The 23,965-nt window shown below is 34.9% G+C and overlaps 1 protein-coding gene and 1 pseudogene across 5 annotated transcripts in view; both read left to right on the forward strand.

Annotated features, from left to right (window-relative positions):
* The window catches only part of KANSL1 (KAT8 regulatory NSL complex subunit 1), a 160,678-nt gene that overhangs the window by 123,351 nt on the left and 13,362 nt on the right, over positions 1–23,965 (forward strand). For all 5 annotated transcript variants that reach the window (XM_011377086.2, XM_023521578.1, XM_023521577.1 and 2 more), the window contains 3 exons: positions 3,021–3,133; positions 3,913–4,108; positions 21,313–21,484. In XM_011377086.2, the coding sequence (XP_011375388.1) occupies positions 3,021–3,133; positions 3,913–4,108; positions 21,313–21,484 (481 nt within the window). The remainder of the gene's footprint in view (positions 1–3,020; positions 3,134–3,912; positions 4,109–21,312; positions 21,485–23,965) is intronic.
* LOC111730312 lies at positions 18,943–19,062 on the forward strand (annotated as a pseudogene).

Raw genomic sequence — 23,965 nt, forward strand, 5'->3', positions numbered from 1 at the left:
TTAATAATATGTACTTTCTGGATGGGAGAGCCTTAAATTCTTTAATTGTTTTTATAGTTTCCTATTGGATAACAGATATCTGAGTCATGTTTTAGCTTCCTGAAATACTGCAGATGTAAACCACTGTAGTAATGATCAAATTAGTATGTGGATTTAACATTTGTGGAGTGTTTGTGAATGTTTCTCTACCCTCTGTCTTGGCATCCTTTTGGACTGCAGGATGTGGGAGTGTTCACTTTGTCTTAAGGCAGTGTGAATTTATTTTAAGAAGCTCTAAGTAAAATTACATGTGTTTGTAGTTGTGTTTTTCTTTTCCAGATAGGACACTGTTGTAGGATTGGGATTAATATTTTAAGCTGTTTGCATTTGAGGGTGAGTGATGAGCATAGGTGCCCCAGTGCCCCACTTTTAGATCTCGGTGTGATTATAGGATATCCCAAGGTTTCTAAACAGATTCCCTCCTGATTTCAGTGCTTCCTGTATGGTTAGAACTGGAATCCAAGCACATTCTCTCTTTGACTTTCATGTTCTTGATTGCTGTATGCTTCTGTATCCTTGGCAAACATTTCTATAATAATGTTTTGCCTGTTGACTTCACTTTTAATTTGAGGGCTGAATTACTCTCAGGAAAGTTTGGTTTTCTCTAAGAAAATCAATAGAATTCACGTTGAAGATTAATAGCATTCAAATTATATATCTGTAGGTATGAAAAACAAGATAATGCTATGAGCAGTAGTTATCTGTAGGTGGTCAGATTACTGGCAATTTGTGCCTTATTTTTTTTAGACTTTCTATAAGAAAGAGAAATTTGTTCGGAAATGAGATTTTGTTAAAGAATGGCAGCATTTTGTCTTGATGGGTGTCCTTGCAGTTAATTCCCACATAATCTTACCAAATAAATCTTAATCAAATGGGGAGTCAGCCTATTAAACATGGTTCCTTGTAGAACATGTAGATACATAAATTAGATCTCCACCATAATTTAATGCTAAAAACTGTTATTTTAAGTGAATGTAAAATTGATAGAAGTTCTTAAGATCAGTATGCCAGCAAAAAGTTTATAGTTACAGCATGTTCATGTTGAAAGGAAATTTCTGCATCTAAACCAGAATTTCTGAAATCTAGGAAAGCTCTAACATGCCTGAGTTGCATATCTGCTAGTTAATGCCAACCTGAATATTAGATATTCTTGATTTCCCAGTCTTTGGTCATACTGTAATATTTGTTTAGGCTTTTGGGGCTTTCCCTGACCTGAACAGTAAATCCTCACTAACATTCAGGACGGTATTTGAGTTTATCTGTTTTGTTTTTTGTTTTGTTGTTGTTGTTGTTGTTGTTTTTAATGTAAAAATATCTAAGTGTAAAGAAAATTTCAGAATAGTTTTACATCTATGACACCATTATTGACTTGTCATTATTATGTATGTGCATATTTAGTCACCACAGATTATACTGAAAATATTTGAATTTAACCCTTTTCCAAAAATCATTAGAATACTGTTTTTTTTTTTATTCTGGCATGAAGAAGAAATATTCTTCATGATTATTTTTAATATTCTGATGTGGCCACAATTTATAACTATGCCTCAGATGTTGAACATGTTGTTATTGTTAGATATCAATTGCAGTGACCACCTTTGTGTATAAGATTCTGGTGCATGTGTTGGTTGAGTTATTTCTTTAGATAGGTTTTTAGGATTGAGTAAAATACTTTGTCAGAGGATATGAATATCTTTATAACTTGCTATAAAATACCACATTACTTTGCAACATGAAATTAGTGTAGCATTTAAGGCAATGAGTATGTGTGCCAAATTTGCCATAATTTTGGCATGATTAATATAATTGTGGAAGATATTTATGATATCTTAGTAGATGTACAGGGTACCTCACAAGGAAGATAGAATATTTTCCCAGTGTTCATTTATTGTAATATACTTATATATCTTTGTTTATATACTACTTTGATGTAACTTTTTGGATAATTTGTATTAAAACTTTACAAAAATTTTTATTATTAGTTTCAGGTATACAATACATTGGTTAGACAATTATATAGTTTATAAAACAATCCTTGGTACTTGTCTGTGACTACTCTCAGGTCTGCAGATCCTTCGATACTTTCTTCTTGGGCTTTGTAAAGATCAAAAAGAAAATCAATACTGATTAATAGAATTTCACCCTCAAACTATTGGCTTTGTTATGCGCTGGTAGCAGTTACTGGAAGGAGAACTTTAGAACCACCCCCAAGTCACCTTGAGTGTAAGGAGATAAGGACCACAGTCCTTCTCTGGTACTCCATCCCAGAGCCAACAGATAATTGCATCTGTGGCTTTGTTGCCTACACCTCAGAGACTCCATATGATTCACATCTCTTGGCTGTCCCTATCCTTTTTGAGCCTAATAAATATATAATTTGTTTTGAAATACTAAAGTTAAAACTTCTCCAGATTCTTTTCACCTCCCCTTTTTTCTTATTTTACCATATTCTAAGCATATATTTGATTTGTATAGTCCAAAGACAGTAATTACTACCTGATAGCATAGGTAAGTATTCATTGAGATTTTATTAATTTTTTTCCTTTTTTTTTAAACACAGAAATATATGTGTTTTTTTTTTAAACAAAGTATGGTTTTCTGGAAACAAGCTTCCAGCATATACTGTGGAGTTAATCAGAATTAAGTACATCTAATTTTGTTAGTTGTCTCAGTAACTGAACTTTTTGCTACTGTATAATTGTTTTGCTAAGCTTTTGTTCTACAGAATCATTAGATCGTTTCCCTGTTAGTAGGCGCTTAATACTTTTAGTCTGCTAAATATTTTGATTTCCATAACCTCTTCTCCCCAAAGCAGATGCTAATTCTCATCATTATATTTTTTCTCTTCAGTTGTACAAGTTTTGTTTTTCAAGTTGGTCATCAGAAATTATAGGTTTTTCATTTACATGAAATGGTACCGCTTTTCAGGCTGGGCGGTGTTGGTTAAATATTGATAGTGTATTTTTATTTTTCCTATTCAGATCGAGTCTGTTTCTCAGCCACTGGAAAACCATGGTGCCTCTGGTCATCCTTCAGAGTCATTATCTACCAAATCATGTGGGGCATTGAGACCTGTCAATGGAGTTATTAACACGTAAGTTTTATCTCTTCTGCTTCTTAACTCAGTACACTTGTAAAAGATATCTGGGCTTTTAGTTATTCCTAGCCAAGACTAACCCTGGTTTAAAGAAACAGAAACCTTATCACTTAATACAGAGCATACCTTCTCCTCTAGCAAGTATATTTTCATTAGCATGATAATGTATTTCTACTTTACTTACTGAGGCCAACTCAGTATGGAAAAAATAAAAGGTCCTACAGCTATTGTGAATCATTGTGATTTCAGGTCCTAGTATTAGTAGAATTCCTCAGAATGGTTTATATAAAATCCTGTAGAACAGATTAAGGCTGTTTGTAAATTCGTATTTATGAAAGTTTAAGAAAATTCCTCTATGAGTGAACAGTGTACATATTCCTAAAAGTTGAGTTTCATAGGAGAACTGATGCTTAGACACCTCATTAACATTTTCAAAACTCATTGTTTTCTTACCAGTTGCAGTTTTCTAGACTTCGTTCATGTTTCTGTAATAGAGGAGAACTTAATCACTATAGCCTGAGTTTACTTACTGACTTTCGTACTTTTCAGACTTGATAAAAGTAAGGCTCTACTAAGAGCCTTACAAATAAGTATAGACACTGCATACACAATTAGAGTAGCAGACATCAGCACCAAGAGATGACCTGCTTCTGTGCCAGAATACTGGTTTGTGTCTGTGAACATTTATTTGCAAGTAGAGGAGGTTGAACCAGTATTAGAAGCTTTGTTTCTTTGCGTCTTCTGCAAGCTGATTGCTCTTCCTTCCCTTCGTGTAGTCTGCAGCCTGTCTTGGCAGACCACATTCCAGTTGACAGCTCTGATGCTGAAGAACAGTTACATAAAAAGCAACGACTGAATCTAGTTTCTTCATCAACTGATGGCACCTGTGTGGCAGCCCGAACACGTCCTGTACTGAGCTGTAAAAAACGGAGGCTTGTTCGACCCAACAGCATCGTTCCTCTTTCCAAGAAGGTCAGTACCACTGAGCCTTGGTCATTGTTAAACCGTGAGCCAGATGCTCAGATAGAAGTATTAGTCTCTTGCCAACTTTGGTTTGTTTAACTAGTGTTTTCCAAACTGGGCTAACCACCAGGGTTTCCTATGGAGCTTCAAAAAATACTAGGTTCCTGAACCTTGTTTCCTAGTGATTCTGATTCACTTGCCATGGTGTTGGACCTGGGAATCTCGTTTTCAAAAAAAAAAAAAAAAGTTTGGAAACTATTGACATGAGCTTTTTAATAGAAATGGGAGAGAGGAAGTTTGAATGCTTCCTTGAACACTTTGAAGAAGAGTGGTGTGCCTTCTCACTTAAACTGTTATCACTAAAAATGGCAATGTGGAATGCTTTCCTTTTAAGTAATAATCTCCATTAAAATTTTTAAATCGAAGTTACTAAATGAATGTCTTCATAGAGAAAATGGAGATTAAGTCACAACTGCAGGAAACTTTTTATTGCTGACTCTTCAAATAGCAGAGTTGAATTTATTCCAAAACTAATGAAATAATAGTCCAGTAAAATTAATGCTGTGTAGTGGTTAAGAGCATTGACTTTGAAGAGGATAAACTTGATTTCGAATCATGACACTGCCACTTGGTAGTTCTGTGATTCTGAGTATGTTAACTCTCCTTCGGCCTCAGAGATCTCATAGGGTTGTTTGAGGGTTAAATGAAATGTAGGTAACTTGCTTATTGGGTTGGCTGACTTATAAGTTACTAGTACAAAGTGGTTGTTACTGTTATTGCTTTTGTTTTTGTCCATTACTAATTCAACAAATATTGAGCTCCTAGAATTAACTACATGTTTTCTATGTGCTGCAAATACACTAAACAAAAACAGACAAAAATCCTTAACCTCATGAAATACTCCAGTGGGTGAGAGAAAATAATAAGTGAAGTATGCAGTATGTCCTATAATGTTAAGTGCTGGGGAGAAAAATGCAGCAGAGGGAAGGAATGGGGAATGCTGGGGAGTGCAAGTGGAATTAAGCCTTGAGGCATTCCAAGGCTCAGAGATAAGATAAGGAAGAGACTAGGAGAAACTGACTAGTGAATAGAAGGAAAACTACATATATGACTTGTGGTATGTGTGGAAAGCAAGTGAGGAACTTTTTTCAGAGAGGAACTTTTTTAGATGCTGCAGACAGGTCAAGTTAAAGACTGAGACTTAACCATTGGATTTGGCGGATGGAGGGTAAGGTTGTTGGAGAACTTTGTGAGTGTTTTTGTTAGAGGGAGGAGAGTGAAATTCTAATTGGAGCAGGTTCAGGAGAGAACAGGAGAGAAGGAATTGAGAAAACCATTAGAGATCACACTTTCATAGAATGTTTCTGTAAAGGAGAGCAGAGAAACCTCTGAAAGGGACTCTTTCTTAAGGAAGAGCTATTACAGTATGTCTGTTGATGGGAAAACTAATGACGAGAGAGGAAAGGAGAGAATTGGTGGAACTATTAATATTGAGACAGTGGATTTTCAGTGCTTGGTTTGTTTTGTTATGGTATGCATTTGGACTATATACCATTGCCATGATCTTTTTAAAAGAGGAAGAATTATAAGTGAAAATTAACTATCAGACTGTACCATTTTTCTCTCATTTATTCCTCAGACTGCCTGAATTACCAAAATACTAGAAAAGAAAAAAAAAAAGAATAAGAAAGATATTTGGCAGGATTCTCATTGACAGTTGAGTCTTGTGTTGTTTTGTTTATTAGTCATCATATAAATCTAAATTGTTTTTGAGAGATTGAAGAATTGATATTGGGAAAGCAGGAAAACAATATATTACTGTCAAGTATAAGGAAGTAGTTTTTGGTCATGCCTTGATGCTTTTAAACAAAACATCGTGGAGAATAGTGTTTCCCCCTCTATTCTGGCTGTTTGCTAGCCACTGTGTCATGACATCTAAGGGTGTTATAAAACATTTCTTAAGTATAGAGTGGCCTCCTGAATTCTTTTTATCTGTGAAGTAGCAAGTTTGACTTGTTGATATTCACAGTAGCTTCTTCTGGTCCATGCCTAAAAACTAATGTACTTTTGAAGGGTTCATATAAACTTTCAACTTTGTATGGAGGGAGACATACAAAGCATACTAAGGACTCCTTGGTTCCAATGCCAGTTTCTAAATCACAATCATCCTGACATATACAAAAGTAAGCTGCATGGAAAATAAGACGAAATAAATTGAGTTTGGGAAATAAACCACTTTATAGCAGAATTGCTGGAGTTCTGCCAAAGTCGGAGACAAAAGCCATTCTATCTTGGTTGCTCACAAATGTCAGCAATACTTGCCATTAAGCAAGCATCTTGGCCATCACTTTTCAGCCTTTTGGTTGAGATTAAGTGTGAAGCATTTTGCCTTTTATCATCTTGAGGTACTGGATTTGCCAAGCAAGTTTATTCAGCAAATTTTTGAGTGCCCAGTGTGTTCCAGGTATTTTTCAGGCCACCTGGGTTTCATTGGTGAACACAAGTCCTTGCCCTCATGTAACTTACTTTGTAGTAGCAGATCTAGATAGCAAAGAAATTAACAGATGAATCATTTTCTGATATTGGTAAATGGCAGTTAGTTCACATTTATGGTAATAAGATTTGCCTTTCAAGTTTCTGAAGAAGAGAGAATCTTAACAGGAACTGTGTGTTTCTGGATTAATTCAAATTACCTTTATAATCTGTTTTCCCCTCACCCTCCTACTCTCCCAAGAAAGGTGGGCACTAGTAGTATATTTACCAAAGTATAGAATGTAAAAAATAAATAATGTCAATATTGTTGCTTACCTACATTCTATTCTAAATCATCTACTGTGTTCCAAAACCAAATATGAAACTTCCTTTTTCATTGACTTACTGTGTTTTCCTGGCCAATTGTCTTGGTTGAATCATGGCTAGAATTTATTCAGTCAAGTTTCACCAGATTTTCTGAATTTAGAATATATCTTACAGTTGAGATTTACTTTTAGTGTAGTACCATTGTCTGTTTTTGCCCCTAAAAGACTGTTTTTATGTCACTAATATCTTAAAATTAGTGGGTATAAGAAAAACAGTTCAGTAAGATAAATTCGTTTGGAAATAAATGGGAATGAGACCTATCAGTAAATAATGAAAGGTTTTGAATTGCCCAAACTGTTGATTTGACTTTATCCTCTAAATATTAGAAAAATTTTAGAGTTTTGATCAGTGAAGTGTCATAAGCCATTTTTGGAAGATAAATCTGCATATAGTTTATTTTAGTTGGAGTCAGAAAGATGAACAATGCTGGAAGAAATAATAGTCTAAAGGCTCTAAAGCTCTGTTGCCGCAGTAGATTTTAAAAGTAGTCCTAAGAATCACTAGGGTGTGGTAAGTGAATCAGAGTTGGGAGGACAGAGAGCTTTGAGAGTGAGAGAGTAGGGTTATCTTCCATGGAGATCATCAAAGCCTGAGATAAATGTTGGGTAACTTTCCTGTATCATGATTTCATTGTAATATTAGGACATATCATTATAAGTTGCTTGTAATGCTATTTATTATGTATTTCATCATAATACATAATAGGGGTCTGGTATGGTAGATGTTAGTAATTAGTTAAGTCAATGAAGAAATACTAAAGTGGACAATTTTTCGAATATGTCAGTACATTTATTTTGTTCCCTGCTGCGTATGTAAGGTAGATGTTTATGACTTAAGGTAAAACAATAGTTTTCTAGATTTTGAGATTTCAGATCAATAAACATTTAAAAATAAATCGGGAACAGTATAAGGGTTGTTTTTTATTTTGTCAGGTAAAGTTATTTTATAAATTCGATAGGTCACAGTAGTGATGGTATTTAAAAAAAAAAAAATGCCATGAAATTTTTTAGATTGACTTTAATAACACTACCTTTTAATTTTTAAAAAATAGCATTTCTTTTTAAATGGTTTGGCAATGTTCTGGCATGGTTTTCAAATTTCATAGTCTGTGTTGGAGTATAATTATATATAGGAGGGTTGCTTTGGGCTAAATTTTAAAGTTAGCTTATATAGACTTCCCGTGGTCCTCCACTATTTCCTCTTGTACTACACTTAAAGTCATATAGGACATTACACATGAGACATTCTCTTATAGTCTGCTGTGGTAACATTTATGGTTAAGGACTAAAGAACTAAAATGATTATGAATCATTATTAAAAGCGAATATTTGATATCAAATGGGATATGTTCTTTATTGACAGGGAGTTCTCGGATAGACTTTGCAAGCCCAACTGTTTAGTACTAGTCAAACTTTTGGGAAGGAGCAGGAGTGCCATATGGCAGGGGTCCCCAAACCCCTGGGCCACAGACAGGTACCAGTCAGTCGCCTTTTAGGAATCGGGCCACACAGCAGGAGGTGAGTGGCAGGCAAGCGAACAAAGCTTCATCTGTATTTGCAGCCCTTCCCCAGCGCTAGCATCACCACATCAGCTCCATCTCAGATCATCATCAGTCATTAGATTCTCATAGGAGCACTGGTCCCTGGTGCCAGAAAGGTTGGGGACCACTGCCATATGGAAAATGTGGTTCCTTGGGAATTAAAACTAAGAGAACTCAGAAATCACCCAGTGCTTAGAACAATAACCTCTAAACTTCTGTGAGCATTGTAAAACACATATAAAATAAACTTTGAAAGGGTGAGATAAAATAAATAGAAGTAGGAGCTAATTTTTTTTTTTAATAAACTGTCCTCAATCCAAAAGAATTTTTTAATGCTTTGAACTAATATTTGTGATTAACAGAGAATGATAAGTAGAGCTTTACTTTGATAGTGGATTTTTAGCATAAACATTACAATTGGATTTTTAATGGGAATTCCTTCAGAGAATCAATGTCATAGTATTAAGGGAACCATTTCTCCAGGTATTCAAGTATTTTATCTGTTCATTCTTAGATATTTCCTACATTCTTGATATTTTTGTGATATGAATGAGGTCTTCTCTGTTGGTATTATGTTATGAGTTGATTTTTAAATATTTATTTTGAACACTTTTCTGAACTCTGTTAAGTGTTTTGGTTGATTATTTTTAATATTCTTAGTAGGCTGTCACCAGCAATTTGGCACCTCTTTATACACTTCTTCCTTTTCCTTGTCTTGATGCACTTTGAGAATACTATTAAGAAATAATTGGTCATAGTGAAGCATCTCATTCTTCATTTTAATGGCAATACTTTTAGAAAAGTTTACTGTTGATTTTGATGTAACTTCTTAAAATGAATTAGGACACTATTATTTGTTGTGGTCTGGAAAAGTTTAAAGGTTTTTGAAGAAGTATCAATTTTCTTAAAATTCATTGGAACTTAAGGTTAAAACCATCTGAGACCAGCATTTATTTTACAGAAAGTTGTCCATTGCTCAGTTATTTTCAAATTTACCCATATAGAATTTTATAGAAAGCATTCATAAATTTTAAATCCTTGTCTTCTGTTTCTTGATTAGTCTTGTCAGCAGTTCTATTTTATTGGTCATTTCAGAGATCTGTTCTTTGCTGTTAATTCCTTCTTCCCTGTGGTCTTTCCCGCCTCCTCACTTTGTCTTTATTCTGATGGTTAATTTATTTTCTGTTTTTTTCTTACATGATAATAAAAGCATTTAACTTTTTAAATTTTCTTTTCAGTGTAGTTTTGGATGGCATTCCACAGCCTTTGATGTGTGAAGTGTTCCTTTTGCTATTTGTAGGTTGCCTTTGAGTTTTTGAGTTCTTTTTCTCAAGAGTTAAGAACTGAGTCTCCGAATTCTAAAGGGTTGGTTTTTCTCATTAAACTTTTTGTTAGTAATTACTAATTTTTTATAGCATTGTGGTCAAAATGATGTTTCAGTGGTTTCTGCTTATATTTGTTGATTTAAATTTTTTTTCATTGGTGTCTAATACAAATTTTTATATAATTATATTCTCATAGTGACTTACGGCTCTTTTCAGTAGTGTTGCCTTCTATTTTGCTTTCTTGATATTAATGTTATATAGTGTATGTGTTTTTCTCATCCATTTACTTTTAGGATTTTGTTTTCTACATGTTTTTTGAAATATCAAAGCAGATTTATGTGTTTTTTTAATCTCCTGAAAGTTTGATTTTAATGGGGATTTTATTAAATAGAATAGCTTTTAATTTTACATTGTTTTGAAACCAGATTTTAAAGGCTTGTTTAGGCTTATCTTCATTGTAATATTGTTTACTGATAGTCCTTTTTATACCCTTATATGCCCATTTATTGAGTTCTTAATGCGGATTTATATTTTTTCAGTGATTAGAGCAACAATTTGATCATGTTTCATTCATGTTCTTAAACCATAACTTTTGTCCCTTAAAACTCTGTTCCTAGGGAAAAGGGTGAGCATTTTTTCTGTTTTGTTTTGTTACAGAATTAGGTGCCAATATTACTTTCATTCCTTTATTTTGATAACCGATTCTGCTCTGTGCTGTCCAATGTGATAGCCACTATCTACATGTAGCTATTTAAAGTTAAGATTAAAAATTCAATACCTCATTGCACCAGCCACATTTCCAAGTGTTCAGCAGTCACGTGTGACTAGCAGTTACTGTATTTAGTCACACAAATATATAACATTTCCATCATTGCAAAATACAGCTCTGTCAAGTTTTCTTCTGTAATAGCTTTGGTTTTTGATTCCCTTAAGTTTGTAGTTGCCTAAGTATACCAACTATCTTTATGTTGTTTTCTGTCCTTTTTATCAAGTTCTTGCTACCTGCTCCATAACATTATTGTGATTATTAAATTAGATATAGGAGATGATTGACACAGCTTGGCTGCACATAATAAGTATTCAGATGTTAGCTGTTAACTTTTCTCATTGTTTTCATTCCTTTGGTTCTCCCATACTATAAAGGAAAAAGATAATTAAGTTTGTTGCCCACATCCTACTTTAATTTTCTGTATCATCAGTTCTGACCTGTAATTCTCTTAATGTGGATTTTAATTCTGCTACCATGGGTTAAGATTTTCTTCTTTTTGGATTTTATGTTTCCTTTTCATAACCATTTCGTTGCTCTTTCATCTTACCCTGTTACTTTATAATAGAGGCTATGTTATCTTTTCCTGTATTGGAGAATCCAAAAGTTTCATTGTTTGATCAAATTTATTTGATAGTTTACCAGAGGTGTATTCTTTCTGAATTTCTCAGATTTGCTTTCTTTTCCTTTGTTTTGCAGTTTTCTACTCATAGTGTCCATGCTTTTTCTTTCATCATTCTTAAAAAATAACTTGATCCATCCAGACTTTGTGTTTGTCAATTGAAAATTTTAGTAGCTGGCTGTATTAGTTTCCTATCACAGTTATGAAGGCTAGAAGTCTGAAATCAAGATGTCAGCCTTTGCTGCCTTTTGAAGGCTCTAGGGGAAGAGTTCTTTCTTGTTACTTCCTGCTTCTAATGGTTGCCAACAATCTTTAGCATTCCTTGGCTGGTGGCAGCCTCGGGGTCATCAAACACGATTGTCTTCCTGTGGGTCTGCGTGTCTGCATTTTCACATGGTCTTATAAGGACACCAGTCATCAGATTTAAGGCCCACTCTGATCCAGTATTCATGTTAAACTAACTATATCTGCAAAGACCCTATTTACAAATAAGGCCACATTCTGTGGTTCTTGGTGGGCAGGAATTTTCCAGCAGAGTCTGGGGGAGGAGACACTATTCTACTCCATTAACATTGGCTTTTGATCTTTGTTTCTGCTACTCATATGATAATTAATCCTTTTTTTCAATTCTCCATCTGGAAGATAGATTGATAGGTGCTATTATCGATTCCTGGGTTTTAGCAACTCACATACTTAGCATGCCTTTGCTCAGAAATAATCAGACTTCCGTTATTCCCACTGCCAGTTTTCTGGGGGCTCTTCTGCACCATTGAATTTATTGTGTGCCGAACTTCAGGTCCGTATGTATGGAAAAACTTACCAGGTTTTATCTGCCTCCTCGCCTATATTTTTTTTAATTCTGTAAAGGATAAAGAATGATATAACAAACATCTATGTAATACCACACCCTAAATGTTAATATCTTGACTTTTTTCCTTCATGTATTTTTTTTTAATATTTGAAAGAAAATTACAGATAAATAGTGTTCTTTTATTTTCTGTTATCTTTACCTGTTTCCTTCCCCAAAGGTAACCGCTGTCGTGAATTTGGTACGTACGTATACTCCCAGTTCAGGTTTTTACATTTTTACTATGCATACATGTTTTATGAGCAAAATGCAGTATTGTTTAAATTTTATATAAAAACTTAACATAAATGCTGTCATGGTGTGCATATTCTGCTACTTGGTGGTTTGTGGTTTGTTTTGTTTTTTTTTTTTACTGTTGTGTTTTCAAGGTCTTCATGTTGATATATATAATTTTAGTTCAGCTTTTGTAAATAGTCCACATTTTCTTAAAAAACAGTGTTTGTGTGTGTGTAAGTATATCAATATATCCTGTTTGTTGACTTCAGGGTTCTAAATTTAGTTCATATCTTGGGCATATTAATTGTGTTAATATCTGTTGTATCCTTTGGTCTGCTTTCTATTTGATTTCTGAAATATATTTAATTTGTAACTGTATAAGTTTAAGGTATACAGTCTGTTGATACATTTATATTACAGTGTGATTGCCATTGTAGCCTTAGCTAACACCTTTATCATTCTACATAATTATCATTTCCTTTTTGTGGTGAAACATGAAACAGTGGAAAAAGAATAATTAATATCTAGCCTCTTAGCACTTTTGATGTTTATAATACAGTTGCATTATCTGTAGTATACTGTGTATTAGATCTCCAGGACTTATTTATCTATTAGTTGCAAGTTTGTGCCTTTAAACAACATCTCTCATTTCTTCACCCTCATTTCTGATTTCTTAATTTCATGTATATTTATGTAATTCCAGATGACTGGTTAGGTACATACAAGTCCATGGTTGTTATTTCTTCTTGTTATTTCTTTTCTCGTTATGTTGTTTCCCTTTTGACTGTTAATGCTTTTACTTTAGATTTCTTTGGTAAGTACTTGCTAGGTATATCTTTATCCATCTCTTTGTTTTTACTTTTTCTTGTGTTGATTTGTTTTAGGTGTGTTTTTAAGGAGTGAGTTCAATCCATTTACATTTACTCTGATTACTATTATATTTGAAATCATTTCTCTCATCATTTTTTTTCAAGCCTTGGCTTTTCTTTGTTCTATAACACCTTTTCTGCTGTCTATTGGCTTAGTTGTATGTTGTTTTCATCTCTAGCTGCTTTGGGAGCAAGACTTTAGAATGCCTCTTTTTAAAACTCTCACCTTTCCTTTCCAGTATGTATAATTTATCTTTATTGTTTCGTTACCTCGTTTTTAAATCTCTCCAAAATTAGTCATTTTTAAGTTCATATTTACATTTACCAATACTTTTTCCATTCTTGTTCACAGTTGCTTCTTTCATCTCACTCCATCTTTGCCAAATATATTCTTGAGTAGCCTTCAATGATGTTCTGTGAGCTGTAATGTCAATCTATATGTATTAAAAACATATAGAATTATGTTTTGTGTGTGAATATATACATATGTGTATTTGTGAATACAGTTATATATTAACTCTATTTTTGGATAATGAATTAACTGCATGTAAAATTTTCAGTACTTTTATGCTGTTTCGTTGCCCTCCACTGTTTCTTTTTAATGAAAATTCTGATGTCCCATTAAATGTTTCTTTATAGGTTATTTGTATCTTCTCTCTGGTATCGTAAATGCCCCAGCCCCCTATCTTTCTTTTTATATTTTGCAATATCGAGGGATATATTTAGGGTATGAACTAGTTTTTAGCCACTTAGGGTCTTGGTGTGTCCCCTCATTCTAAGAGTTCTTGTCTGTCTTGAGTTTTGACATTTTTCTAGGCATTAATTTCTTTAATTCTTTTTAAATTATGGAATATATTAGATTGTTATGGATCTTCTCATTTTCTTTTCTATATCTCTTAATTTCTTTTTGTATTTTCCAGTTTCATGTCTTTGTATTGTGTAGTCTTCCCTGACTGTTCTGTTTCTCCTATCCATCAGGTTTTTCTCCAGCTGTATTTAGTTTATTGTTAAATCTGTCAGTTGGGTTTTTTACTTGAATGTGTGCTTTTTATTCAGAAATTGTGGCTACTTTTAGAGACATCTTTTTTTCCCATTCTTTTCTGTTTTTGTTTTATGACTTTCATTCCTTTACCTCTTTGAACAATTTTAATATACTTATTCTAAAATTTTTTCAAATTATTCTATTTCTAGCTTGTTGAGGACAAAGTCTTCCTATTTTTGCATCTACTGACTGGCTCATATCAGTCTGTGTTCTTGTGTAATCTTTCACAGTGATCTCATCTAGGGCAGGGGTGGGGGAGGCATATTTTCTGTAGGAGTCTTATGATCTCTGGGCTGTGGAAGTGTCTTTAAAGCAGTTTTCTCTTAGCTTCTGGCAATGCCTCAGGAATGTGTGTGAATTTTGAATGGCAAATTTTTAGCTTAAGGTCCCTGAATATACATGGGTAATGTGAATTTGGACCTCTTACCTGAACTGGGCTGTCTGTTCCTCTTAGGTGACTTTCCACAAAGGTCCCCAGCCTAGGTGTTAAACTCTTTGCCACTTCCCTGGCTAGTTGACCAAGACTTTCTAAGCATTGCCTTGACTTTGAGTTCTCTTTCTGTTTCTTGCATCTTGGAATTTCCTACTTTGATTGAAGCTATAGACCCTTTGGCAGTGTAATAAAGTCTGTGGACTCAATAAATTTTTAATATTTAAAATAAAATGCGGATTATAGGGGAAACAAGTATGTTGCAATGGTTATTAGAATGACATGTATTTCTTCATTAATGTATTAAATAACAAGGTTTAACAGTAGGTGTAATAACTGTCATGATTTTAAAGTACAGTTCACCCTCAAGCAACATGGAATTTAGGGACACTGACCCCCTTGCACAATTGAAAATCCACTGATAAACTTTTGACTCTCCAAAAATTTAACTACTAATAGTTACTGTTGACTAGAAACCTTCTTGGTAACAAACAGTTGATTAACACATATTTTATATGTTATATGTATCATATGTTCCTAACAGTAAACTAAAGCTTCTAGAGAAAAGAAAATGTTTTTAAAAAATCATAAGGAAGAGAAAAATAAAATGTACTATATTTATTGGAGGAAAATTTGCATATACGTGGACATGTTGTTCAAGGGTCAGCTGTAGTGATTAAACATAAAGAGACTTGGAGATAATCTGCCATCACTGTAACACGATGGGTGAATCAATTTGGAAAACACTTCATGCCACATCCTCCTCTCAAAGATCCACAAAAGATGTTAAAGACTTAAAAGTCTTTTTGTTGAAAAGAAGAAAATCTTTAATTTGTTTCCCTCACTTATTTGACAGGGGAACCTTTGGGTGCTTTATCAAGTGATACTGATTAACCATGCTTATGAACTACTGGGATTTCAAGAGAAACATTTCAGAACATCTGCTTTCTGCTTTGTAATCTCTTTGTAGGTGGTGGTTTTACACTTGGCAATACTGAAATAAAAGTTTAAAAATGAAACTTCTACCCACCGTTTTTCACTTCTTAAAATCTCATTCTTTAATTATAACTAGGTACAGTAAATTATTTTAAATATCCTAAAGTAAATATAAAATATAGAAACTTTATTTGCAGCACTGACTTATTGATCTCATTTTATTATTTGCAAATATAGTCTAAGTTTATAGAAAAATAAACTAATAAAAGATCAAATGATTAAACATTCTTTTCAGTATTTCATACACTTACATTTAAGTCTCATCTATGTATCTTAATATCAGTAGTACTTGGTATTTTAGATGCTGCATGTGAAGTGATGCCAGTTTGTTTAACCATTCCACAGTTTATTTTTCACTATTATATACAAGGTGAACCATGAGCATTTTGGCACAAAGTTTAAAGTCTTTCCCAGTTCCATTATCATCTTAGCCTAGTTTCTTGGGGATCTAAGAAATATTTACCAAAGTAAAATAGTATATTGCAACTTTAGGCTATATTGAGATTGAATCAGGTTACACCATCTCCAGGGTTGTGGGTGATTATTGCCACTAGTAATGCTGTTAATTTTAGTGTGATTTCTTACTTGCCTTGATCTGATCAGAGACTATAAAAATTACCAAGATTCTCTAAAAATGATTTTTAATTTGTTTGAATCAAGATTCAGATAAGGTCCATGCAGTCTAGTAAGTCTTTTAAATCTAATTTTATAGGTTTCCTCCTTAAATCTTTTTTTCTTGCAATTTAAACATTTTTATGATATACTTGGGTGTGATTTTTCTTTGTGTTTTCATTCTGCTTGGGTTTTGCTGAGTTTCTTAAGTCTGTGGATTGGTGTCTAATCAATTTTAGCATGAACTGGGCCATTATGTCTTCAGATATTGTTCTTGCCCCATTCTCAATATCTTCTCCTTGGCCCCTAAACAAGTACATTGAACTTTGTCACAGTGCGCTACATGCCCTTTATGTTCTATTCTGTATTTTCCTTTTTCCCCCTCTGTTCCTTAACTTATGTAGTTTCTATTAACCTATCTGCCACTTCTCTTATTCTCTTCTGTTGTGTCTCATGTAAAATTAATCCATTGAGTTCTTAAGTTTCCATTTGATTCAGCTATATATAAATTATAAATATATGTATTTAAGATTTGATCTTTTCATTTTTTCCCATATTTTTCTGAACATATAATTTTTTAAAAATCTTTGTCAGCTGACTTCAAATTTTAGATAACTAGGTGCTCTGTTTCTGTTGATTGTTTTGTTTTCAGTCATTATTAGATATTATATATTTAAAAGATTTTAGGAGCTTCAGTGCTCTCTTGCCAGAGCAGATTCTCCTTCCCCTGCGAGGCATGTGGAACCGGGGCTGAAAAACTTTCATGCAGATTGGGACTGAGCTGAGTTGCAGCTGGGTTACAGTTTTGAGGAGGCTTTGTCCCTCTCTGGTCCATTTTTAGGGCATTGCCTTGTTCCTTAACCCCTTCTTCCAGCTGAGAGCCTAGTCTGTTGACCAGTGCCCTTTCCCCTGAACTCTTAACTCTAGTCTCCTCATAAAAGTGAGACTGCCAAAAACTCCTCTCTATTTTTCAGAGGCTTTCTGCTTAGTTTCTTAGCCTCCTACCTATCACAGCTTCAGAATTTGCCAAATGCCTTGTGTCATACTTAGTTTCTTGTCCTTTCTTTTCACTGGGAATTGGCTCTTCAAGTCTTTAATGCTGTCTCTTCAGCCCTACAGAAACATCAAAAGCTTTGCTCATTTCTCTGTTCCCAGAAGTGGCCATCTACCAAGGCACCAAATTCCTAAACATCTTTTTCCAAAATCAACATTGTCCTCAAGAAGTAGCTCCACATTTCCATGGTTCTTCCCTCTTGGGAAGATGGCTCTTCAATATTGTCATTGTTTTAGCATTTCTCTTCATCTCTTAAAGTTTCTTGGTTTTTTTTTTGTTTGTTTTTTTTGTTGGGTTTTCTTTTTTTGTTTGTTTGGTTTTTTTTAATAAAACTGGTCTTTCTAGTTATTCTTAGTGGGAGTGCTGGTTTGCTATAAGCTATCCATCATACTCCCTTTTCTTATTTATTTTTTGAGAAAACTGGGTTATTTATCCTTTGTATTCATGGCTTACATTTTTTTTTAAATTGTATCTCTGCAGTGTAACTTTCTTGCCTCTTAGCATAGCTAGCAATGTTTTATTGGCTGTTGGACATTTAATTTTATGTGGTTGAAGTATATGGATTGTGTTATCTTTCTTTAAAGAGGTTTTGTTTTGTTGGCAGATAAGTTACTTAAGGTTCTGTTCTTCCTGTATTAGGAAGAGTGTTGAGTTGCTTATTTAGTAGTTAACTCCACTAATAAATCGGGATCTTTTGGGGTCTTGAATGCTCCGTGCCACTTTGCTGGTCACAATTCAAAAGCCCCCCCCACCTCTGTGAACTCTGGGAACCCATTCACTTCACAGCTCCTCATTTGTTATTTGCCTGACCTGATGGAGTTTTCACCCCGTACACATGGGCTTCTTAATATTGAGTGCACACTCAAAGAGATCTTGTGAAGATTTCTGTATAGCTTCCTCTTAAGAATTCTGCTTCACAATTTCCAGTCACCTGAGCCTCTGAACTTTGATATCTGGGTTTGTTTCCTCAACTCAGTGAAACCATTGTGCTCTGCTTAGAATCCCTCTGCCTGCTATGCAGTCTTCAGCGTGTGTCTCCATGAAGAAAGCTGGGGCTATCACAGAGGCTGCCTCATGTATTTTTTAGTCTTTAAACTGCATGCTGTCCAGTTTTTTAGTTTATGACTAAAAGGTAAATCTCATCACTGTTATTCCATCATAGCTGGAATAAGTTCTGTGGTGGTGTTTTCTTTGCCAAAATTCTATTATGAAATTTTCAAATATAGTAAAAAATTATTTAACAGTGAACAGCTGTCAGCTGTATATTTACCTCTTAGATTCTACCATTAACATTTTACCACATTTGATGACCTATCCATTCATTTAAAAATTTTTTTTTCTTAATTTTCAATTACAGTTGACATTCAGTATTGTATTAGTTTTAGGTGTACAGCATAGTGGTTAGACATTAATATAACTTACAAAGTGATCCCCCTGTAGGGGATAACATCTAGTTACATCCCCATGACTCTTATAGCTGCCGATTTGTACTTCTTAATTTTTACTTCACCGTTTTCACCCAGCCCCCCAACCCCACCTTCCACCCCCAAAATCTGGCAGCCATCAGTTTTGTTCTCTGTATCTGTGAGTCTGTTTCTGTTTTTTCTTTTGTTTTGTTTACTTTTATTTATTTATTTATTTTTAGTCTGTGGCCATGCTGCCCTGAACAAGCTCAATCCCATCTGATCTCGGAAGCTAAGCAGGGTCGAGCCTGGTTAGTACTTGGATGGGAGACCACCTAGGAAAGACCAGGTGCTGTAGGCATAAAAAAATAAGGGATTATAAGCTGGCAAGGTCCTTGCAATCTGTGAGGTCAACCAAGGGTTACCTCACTTAAAAAATAAAAATAAAAATAAATAATAAATATTTATTTTTAGATTCTACATGTAAGTGAAGTACAGCATTTGTTTTTCTCTGACTTATTTCACTTAGCATAATACCCTCTAAGTCCATCCATGTTGTCACACATAAGACTTGATCCTTTTTTTTAATAGCTGAGTAATATCCGCCATGTATATGTACCACATCTTTAGCCCACTGTTGATTAGTGGACACATGCTTCCTTATCTTGGCTATTGTAAATAATGTTGCAATTATCTGTTCATCAATTATGTTATTTTTAGTACTTAAAAATCGGTGATGTTCCTCTGTTTGTTCTATTTCCTGAAAACTGGTAGCTGGATGTAGAGACTTGAACAAATTTAGTTTTGAGCTTTGTCAAGAAGTTAGAAGGTGTCTTGGGAATTCATCAGAATACTCATAATGTCTTGTGTCTTTTTTGTGTTATCAGCCACTGGTGGTCATTGTCTGGACCCATTATTTCATTAAGAGTTGAAGAATGGGGATGATCTACTTGTATGTTTCTCCTTTGTGTATTAGCTAGGCTGTATCCAGAAAGAGAAAATTGCCCTTTCAGCTATTGGTTTACCCTAAGGTATAGTTTGTACAGAAAAAAGCATGATTAGTGTTTAATTCCTTTGGTCTACTAATTTTCAAAATAATACATTGGTTTCCTACTATCTTCTAAGGGCAATCATTTAAATCTTTAGTGGAGTAGGGAGCATGCATGTATGATTATGAAGCCATCAATTTGAAGATATTTGGGTTGTTCAAGCCATTGAAATTCTTTTTGATGCTAAAATTGTCATCTTTGACTAGTAGAAGCCTCTTCACACTTGTCCTTGAGTCCTTTTGCCTTGACTGCAATAGTCTTGAGAGCTTTCTTATTTCTCACCAATAAAAGTGGGGGCCTGTGTTTTGAATTTTTCTAGGAGGCATAACTGTAATTGGAACCCCATGGTTTTCAAAGATTTTGCCTTCCCAGGAAACATTTGGCAATATCTGTAGTCATTTTTTGTTGTCACAAAAGAGAGGGGGTGCTACTTGCACCATGGCCAGAGGCCAGGGATGCTGCTACTTCTCGACTGCACAGGGACAGCCCTTACAACAAAGTGTCAGTGGTGCTGTTGTTGAGAAAGTTTGCCATATAAAATTAAGCTAGCATTTGTGTGGCATTTTAAATTTATGAAATCATATTACCTTTCCCACAACCCATGAAATTGGCATTACTGGGCCTTTATTAACAGATTAGTAAATTCGAGGAGGTCATATGACTTCCAGAGGTCATACAACTTTCACAGGACTTTCTTTGCATGCCACCCACCTATGTGGTGCAAGAAGGCATTTGGAGAATGTTGATAAGAACCACATTGTTCTCATATTTATCTTTCTTCTATACACGACTGTAAGAGCAAGCAGCTTTTCAAAAGATGTCTGTGCTGAAACTAAATGCAACTCTTGGCTGTTATTACAGAGTTTTTTCTAGCAGATTTTTTATGCTACCCTTTTGTCTTTATTATGACGTTGCTCCTAGCATCCCTTCTCATAGTGTCTTTCCTCAGGGAAGTCTTCTCTTCTAGGACTGCATGCTGCTGAAATGACTTTTTATGGGTTATGATTTGGCAAATGCCAGATTTGTTTTAAAGAGTGAGTAATGAGTTCCATGTAGCCTAGGAAAACTTGCCACCTTGTTTGAGACCACCTTAAAGTCTTTTTAGAAGGAGGTGTGAAAAGAACAGAAGTATGGTTGGTTATTAAGGCTCTTAGATGGATGAAGTTGCTGAAGAGAGCAAATTGTGTCTCACCTGGGACTCAGGAGCCAAGTATTCACCTTAGCAGATGATGAAAACCATGAAGGTGATGGAAACATGCAGATTTTATAAAATGTTCTCAGAAAGCACAGTTTCAGTAGCTTTAAAGTATCACAGGTTTGATACCTAGGTAAGCACTATAGCTTTAAGTAACTGGATTTCATCACTGAAGAAGAAGCAAGTTTACTCAGTTACTTCAAAGGTTAGTATGTTGAAGAAATGGAAGTCTTTTAACAAATTAATCAAACTTTCTGTTAGAGTCATATAGGTATCTAGAGAGGGCCTTTTGAATCTTTGGGATAATGAGTGGGGAGCCAGATGTTTATTAGACACTGAATTGTCAGTTTTGTCTGGCTTTTCACAGGTTCACCGGAACAGCCCAGTGCGCTCTGGCTGTGATGTGAATCCCTCCTGCGCACTGTGTGGCTTGGGCAGCGCTAACACTGTGCCTCCAGAAATCCACTACGAAGCCCCTCTGTTGGAGCGCCTTTCCCAGCTGGACTCTTGTGTTCACCCAGTTCTGGCATTTCCAGATGGTAAGAAAGGCCACTAAATATAAAGTCTAATAAATAAATGAGGCTTAAAGGGTTGAAAGCGAAAGCCCCCAACATCTTGGTAAAACCCATGTACTATGAAGGTATTGCTTTCTGTCAACAAAGTCTCCTCTTAGAATTTTTGCAAATAGGGTGCAGCAGTTCCATTAGACCAGACATGCCACTAAAAGAGTTAACAGCTCACTAAGGGAGATTTCTCCCAAACTCTTCAGGTGGCTGGGTGGCGCCTAGGGACGGTTGCCTTCAGCCACAAGCAGCTTGGTCTGTTATACCCCAGTATATCTTTAAAAACGTATTGTCTGTGTGCCCCATGATATAAAATAGGATGGGCAGCACTGTTCTGGGAGGATATCTTCATATTGGGGGTGTACGTATTACTGTGGTTACATGACAGTTTTCCAAGGTGTATGTAAGCATAAGTCCTCAGTGTTAGCCCGTGCCATTTTCTAATGTTAATCTACCTGATAAGCCTGTGTCTGCCAGTTTCCCTTTTCCACCTCTTTTTTTTTCATTATTGCGCTTCTGTTTCTCAAAAGAAGGGCATTCTTCTTACCCATATTGAGTCTCGATGTGGGTTTGCCCCAGAAGATAAAAATCTTAGGCAATAGGACACCAAAGGGACCGTTTCCAAGAGTTTATGGCTTCTGAAAGGGAATTGCATGGAAGTTAAGTATAAAATAATTAGAATTAAAAAATTAACGAAGATAGAGGTACTTTATTTTGTTTAGATCTGTGCCTTGTCTGTCGTCTTAGAGTAGACATTAAGAGAATAACTGAAGTTAGACTTCCACTAAAGTCTGAGTAAGTAGGTTTAAAAGAAAGATTTTTCCTTCGTTTAATTAAACTAAATGTATTTACATGCCAAGATGTTGATAACTTTTAAAATTGTCTGAGTTTATGATTTTTTAAAATTGCATTTCATTTGGTGGGGGTATATGAGCAAAAATGTTGAAACCACTGCTCTAGATAAAAGACTATGGGAAGCCAGTGCTTTCATAATCTGGATTGATTTTATTGATTTTCAAATGATCTCATGATCTGGCCCCAGCCTATATACAGAATGTGGTAAGCATTTTCTCTTAGGTGGCTGCAATATTTTATCTATATGTTATGACTATTTATGGACTTACTCTCCACTGCTTAATTTTAAGCTTCCTGAGGGTAAAGGACCATGTTTTTCTTCCTGTTCTGTCCTTCATATCACCTTACAGATAATCTGTATAAGTTTTTGAAAGGTGGATAACTGAAATAGGCATCTGAGGAATGAGAATTATGTGGGATAATTCTCATTCAGATTTATTTGGTTGTATGAGGAGAAGAAAAGTTTTTATAGCATGGCTGGTATTATAAACTTTTTCTTAAAGGGACAGATGCTCAGTAGTTTGAACTTTGCGGGCCATAGCATCTATGTTTAGTCTATGTTGCAGCTATGCAACTCTGCCATTGTAGCATGAAAGCAGTCTTAGACAACGTATAAACAAATGGGCATGGCTGGGCTCCAATATAACTTTGTAAAAACAGTCATTACTGATACCTTATTGTAGATAATTCTCTCTTCTTTATCTGTTATTTAAATTCTTTCTTGGACGTCTAAATCCTCCATGCCTTGTTATCAAAACTCCCTTTGACTAAAGAAAGAGCATGGTATAATATTCTTGCTTCCACATGACTTCTAGTAAGCATAGAAATATTTAGAAAATTTGGAGCATATGGATGGCAAGCTAGGCAGGGGTTTAGGTCAGGAGTGTGGTGTAGCAGTAAATAAACTTTAGAACATAATGAATGGAAAACACTAAAACATTTTTCTTGGTGCTTCAGATTCCAGTCATTGACTTCAACCTTCTCTTGTCATTTGGATTATAGTTCATATATGTATCATTTGTATAACATTTTATGTTTTACAAAGCATTTCTCATACTTGTCTCATTTGCTTCTCTCAGTAATCTTGTAAGGTGTTGCTTTAGTTTTACAGATCAAGAAACAGGCTTAGAGAGGTTGTGGTTTATCTCAGGCTAAATGGCTAATGAGTTTAGATGGCTCTAGAATTCAAACCCAGGTCATCTGATGCCTGTCCTTCGTTTTGCTTTATCCCGTGTTCCTTCCCAGCCAGGTTATTAAGTCAGGCTTCTACCCATTTCAAGATGCTGGTGCGGATGGAGCCACCATGAAGACTTAGGAACATTTCTTGGGTTACTCCCTCAGGAAGGAGTACAGTGTTGAATTGTATGGTCTCGTATTTGAATAAAGAAGCCTGAGGCCTGTAGTTATATTCTGATTCTGGTAAGGCGTCTTCCATACTCATCCTATGTGAATAGCGGCTCCTAAAGTATTGACATTCTTCATGTACCACTTGTGTAGAATAATTAGTAACAGTAAAGACTAGCAGCAGCATAATACTGTGTGTCAGACATATGTGCACCAAACCTGACCTCTGGGCCAGGCCACCCTTTTTTTGCAATTTCT

This window comes from Pteropus vampyrus, unplaced genomic scaffold, assembly GCF_000151845.1.
Source record: "Pteropus vampyrus isolate Shadow unplaced genomic scaffold, Pvam_2.0 Scaffold306, whole genome shotgun sequence".
Taxonomy (NCBI): Eukaryota; Metazoa; Chordata; class Mammalia; order Chiroptera; family Pteropodidae; genus Pteropus; species Pteropus vampyrus.